The 4,980-nt window shown below is 31.2% G+C and overlaps 1 protein-coding gene across 3 annotated transcripts; it reads right to left on the bottom strand.

The window, feature by feature from the left end:
• Positions 1-288: 288 nt before the first annotated feature.
• Positions 289-2,354, bottom strand: LOC11407969 (two-component response regulator ARR5). 3 transcript variants are annotated; one of them, XM_003608889.4, is made up of 5 exons: positions 2,046-2,346; positions 1,889-1,965; positions 1,718-1,795; positions 1,504-1,577; positions 289-702 (listed from the first exon to the last, which is right to left on the bottom strand). In XM_003608889.4, the coding sequence occupies exons 1-5, from the start codon at positions 2,197-2,199 to the stop codon at positions 438-440; spliced, it is 648 nt and encodes a 215-aa protein (XP_003608937.2). In that variant the 5' UTR covers positions 2,200-2,346; the 3' UTR covers positions 289-437. The 3 variants fall into 3 exon arrangements, with proteins under 3 accessions (XP_003608937.2, XP_024638701.1, XP_024638700.1); XM_024782933.2 differs by having other exon boundaries at positions 1,504-1,574; XM_024782932.2 differs by having other exon boundaries at positions 1,504-1,574; positions 1,718-1,965; positions 2,046-2,354.
• Positions 2,355-4,980: the final 2,626 nt, after the last annotated feature.

Genomic DNA, 4,980 nt, shown 5'->3' with positions numbered 1-4,980 from the left:
TAAAATACCATATTTTTGGAAGAAAAAAACAATGTCATTGAATTTAGACTTGCTGAGTTGCTAGGTTCGGGTATGAGATTTTTTATATTAGCATGATGATTAAAAAAACAAATGTTTTAACTAGCGTCTTATTCCCAAAGTTTGAAGACTTCTTTTGTTCAGTCAGTCATTCAAAAATTGGACATCCCAATCTCTGCTTTTGATATTTTTTGAATTCATAATTTGTTAAATTCAAATGGTTGTCGAAATATAGTGAGAATCAAAGCAAAAGCAAAATCAGTGAACAAATAAGAGGCCAAAAAATAGTGATTCTGTTATATTATTGCACTTTCTCATTGAAAATCTTGAGTACGAACTGTATAGACTAGTTAACAAATTCAAAATATGGACATTAGTATTGCAAAATTGGAGAAATATAGGAGACTATCAATATCTGATCACAGTCTAGATTTCTTAGAGGATAATGTTGATGGTGAGAGTGGTGAGAACACCGACGATGGTGGATCACATGAATGACGCATTGGTGAGAATGTAGTTGATAGAGATGGACATGGACTACAATCATCTGATGATCGCATTCTTTTGAGAGAACATTTCTCGCCATCCTTCACTTCACCTCTCATGATGAAATCTTTCAGGCGTCTTACATCTGACAATTTGACTGGCTTTAACAAAAAATCCTCTGCTCCTTCCTCCAAACACCTGCAAATTAGTGAAAATAAAACTATTAAGAAGCAGGACAGGATATACTGGCCACCTAATAGCATAGAAAGTTAATATGTCGAAAGTTGTTCTTGCTAGGTAGAACAACTACATCGATAGAAGGTTGCTGCCACGCCTAAAAGATTCTTGCTAAATATTCCTTTTGTTTAGTTTCTTTTTATTTTTCTGGTTTTGGTGTTTTTCAATCAACTTTGTCTAACGATTAAATATTTTCATATGATTGATAAGGTTGCCAAGGAAACAAATAACACCATAAACTTAAACAAGTACCAGTCAAAAAATAAACTGATTTGAGTTAAAAGAGTTGGGTCGTATTGAGGGAATCTGAAGGACTTAATTTGGAAATTTTGCAAAAAGTTTAGTGCTTTGAAACACTATCTGAGTGATTTGAAACACAAATTTCAGGGAAGCCTGCATCTCTACGATCACTTAATCCGTTCTTAATGTTAACAACGGCATGGCTACTAGTATAAGCTTAAGTGGCATGACAAACACAGATCCCATGGATATCTATTTGGGATCCAAACATTGAATTTATTTCCTGATTAGGTAGCAGATTGGATGCATATTTACCGGAGAGATTAAAAGAAACACCAAGAAACTGTAAGGAATTCAATAGGAACTTAACTAGATGGGATTCATCATCTAACTACCAAATAGGCAAATACGCATGTTATTTCACAGGACTTTCAAAAAGATTGGTTGTTTCATCTTATCAGAGCCATCCAAAGTTTAAATCACACGAGAATCAAAAGACACATAATTCATTCAATTTCTTACCTATCAATTCGAGTCAAAACATTCTCCGACGACATGATCACCACTGGAATCTCTCTAAAAACAGAAGACTCCTGCTGAAATTAACAAAAACAGGTAGAGAATAATAAGAACCACCTTCCTCCAATATAAAATTTCGAAATAAATTTTACAACAACAAAATTCAATTATCAGCAATTCAAATAAGGAAATTCATCAACAACCAATAATTAATCACCTTGATTTTCTTGAGTAATTCATATCCTGTCATCCCAGGCATGGAATAATCCGTCATTATCAAATTAACCTTCACAGCCTGCCACCATAACAAAACAACATAAACATCAACAAATTTCAAATTAACAAACATCCAAACAAAGTTAATAATCCAGAAACATAATTTACTTACATCAAATGCAACATCGCTGTTCTCTCCATCCAATCCCAAAAACTGAAGAGCTCTTCTTGCACTCTCAACAACCGTAACTGAAACAAAAAACAAATTCAGAATAAAATTCACAAACACATGAAAATTCACTATAATGTGTCATCATCATTATTATTACCTTTGCATGAAGAAATCTTCAACAAACGTTCAATCACTTTACGATCAACAAGACTATCATCAACAGCAAGCACATGCAATTCACCTGCACCTGAAGGTGATTCCTCCATTAACTCCGTCAAATTCGAACGGAAAATCTCGCCGGCGGCATCCATAACAAACTGAACAATGAAGTTTTCTTTGTGGGAATAGAAAAAAAAAGAAACTGAAAAAACACAAAGGTTGTGTGAGTGAAAATGAGAAATGAAAGAGCGGGGGGGTTATATTTACATGAGCGTTAGGAAAGAGAAAATGAAGGGACGCGTGCTATGCTAATAATAGTAATAAATAGTGAAAGAAATAAAATGAGAAAAATAAATAAAAAGAAAGTAAACTGATTTGTGGGGCTGAATTGAAATTTGAAAAGGCAGAAAAGGGTAAAGAAAATTAATAAAGGTGTGAGATTCGGAGGATCCAAATCTATGAGATCTTTGCAAAATCCATCTACTAGGTCCACTTGTCGCTTCTCCTGTCAAAATCCGAATCCAAAACCAAATCTTCTATTAATTAATTCATGAGTATTAATATCAATTTATTTTGGCTCATTGTTACAAAATAGTTTTTTTTTGTGTTAATCTTCATATGAGAATTGAATTCAACTTTCTTTCAAAGATTTATTTTTTAATTTAGCTCATTAATCATTTGAGTTTAATCACTTTCTTTTAAAATAGTGAGTTTAATTTTCTTTGCATGAAAATCTATTTAGTGAATGACTTGAAATGATATCATGTGAGCTTGCTAAATATTGAAAATTTATGTGTCTCAATGAATCTTTCCTTTTTATATGTGGTCTTCGGACACACGTTCGAATGACCGATTAATGTTGTATATAAGTTTTAAGATCAGCTCTGAACTTGATGAGTTGTGAAATTCAACTAATAGTAGTTTATAAATGAATAAATTTACAATGGATAGTGGATAATCTAGTTTTTTTTTTTTAAATGGGTAGCCTAGTTAACAAGGGAAAATAAAATAGTTTATTGAATTTATAGAGTTTGATATTATTAGTGGTTGTACTAACCGATAAATAAGAAACGATATAAAAAGATATAATTAATTAATATTTATTTTCAATGAATATAATATGTGTAAAATTAATAGAAAATATAAATTATGAGTTCTTTGAAATTGAATTGGGTTTGAAGTGTGAATGATTATGTTTCACATTATTTAGAAATAAATGAAAGGTTGGATATACAAGAGAGGGTATCTTTTTACCTAACGCCTTAGAGTAGAGGTGTGGTCATAGACGTTTAGTTCATTGTCGCTTCCGTCTTCCCAACAATTTGGTATAAGCTTAGGAAAGAAATAGTTATCGAACATATCTATGTTATGTTCATCTTATGAAGAAAAATAAATTATAAGTTATGATTTGTAAAATCGAAATTTGATCCTGCCAAACAAATCCAAACTTTTAGTTGTTGTATGCATCGTATACCCTGGATACGTTTACTTTATGGTAGAACTATAATTTAATTTAATTGATTGGTAATAATGATATTAAATTAAAACAGTAACGTTGGTCACGGTCAGAGGAGGCCAAACGTATATTTGGGGTCAGTTACCCTCTGATGTTGCCGCGGGTTGAGAATGCTGGAATTTGACTAGGCATAGGACACTGGTTTTGAATTATTCTAGAGTCTTGACCATATGAAATTAAATTAATAAAGGTTCAACAACAACCCTTTTTTGCTTTCTTCATTTCTGAGTGGGACTCAATTTACTGTAGGGATTGGAATTATTAGGACGGGAAAGAAAAAATACAAGATTTGAAGAAACTTTGTGATTGCTTATGATTTTACATTGACAATTTGACATTTTCATTTTACTATAGTAGTTTTTAAGTTGAATTATGGTATTTCATGTACTGTGCTCTTTTTGTGAGTCACGCAGTCGCAGAGGATCTTAGTGGGACATAGAGAAAGAGATCGTAACTAGAAATATCGAAAATTAAACTTAAGGTCGGCTGCTATTTTTGGACTACTATCTATCATATGGAATGTTATTTTTCAACCCTCTTTTTAAGATTATCTCTCTTATTAGATAAAATCAATGTATATTCCATCATTTTACGTAGGTTCTATTTTCAAAGCGTAAATTCACGTTGATTTAAATTAATAAGAGAGTGAAGATTAAAGAAAGTGTTTAAAAAAAAGTATTGATATCATTATTCTAAGGGGTAAAACTCAAACAAATTATCCCATAAATTCGATAATTCAATCTAAACCAAATAAACCAGTTATAGTTTATTTATTTATTTTGAGTTTAAATCAGATTAAACAAATTTGATGTCAAATCGGGATTTTACGCCATTCAAAATTGATCATTTGAGATCCAAATGAAATCATTATATTTTATTGATGTTTTTTTATTTGACAATTTATTAAGGGTTTAGATTTGTTGTCCTCGATTTTATTGGTGGTTGTTGGATCAAAATTAGACAATCTACGTTTTTAATTTGGAGTTTGAACCGACAAACAAAAATCAAAATATACAACTAAATTGTGGATTGTCTCATCTCGATTAAAATTAGACTATTCACTCTTTTGATTTTTCAGTACCGATATTATAGGCTTTCAATGATTGCCTTAAGCTTCTTCATGAAAGTTGTGATGAGATAAGCTTCTTAACAGATAAAGTGAACTTATTGTCAAAAAAAAAACAGATGAAGTGAACTTGCTCGAGCTATAATTACTAGTGTTGTCATGTACTCCCTCCGTCCCTTAATACATGATACGGTTGACTCCATTACGCATTTCAATGCATAATTTTGAGCTTAAATATCTTGAATAATATGTTAGAAAAAATCATGAAAATTTGATATTTTGAAAATATTCATCGAGACGAATCTAACGATATGTTATATGATATTATTTATCTATGTATATTAGTAGAAA

The sequence above is a fragment of the Medicago truncatula genome, chromosome 4 (assembly GCF_003473485.1).
Source record: "Medicago truncatula cultivar Jemalong A17 chromosome 4, MtrunA17r5.0-ANR, whole genome shotgun sequence".
Classification (NCBI taxonomy): Eukaryota; Viridiplantae; Streptophyta; class Magnoliopsida; order Fabales; family Fabaceae; genus Medicago; species Medicago truncatula.
Note: the sequence above shows the minus strand (reverse complement) of the source record. Positions and strands in the feature narration are given on the sequence as shown.

Coding starts and splice junctions, on each gene's coding strand:
- LOC11407969 (XM_024782932.2), bottom strand. CDS start 2,199: ATGGATGCCGCCGGCGAGATTTTCCGTTCGAATTTGACGGAGTTAATG. Junction 1,966..2,045: donor GAAGATTTCTTCATGCAAAG/GTAATAATAATG, acceptor TTTTTGTTTCAG/TTACGGTTGTTGAGAGTGCA. Junction 1,575..1,717: donor AATTACTCAAGAAAATCAAG/GTGATTAATTAT, acceptor TAATTTCAGCAG/GAGTCTTCTGTTTTTAGAGA.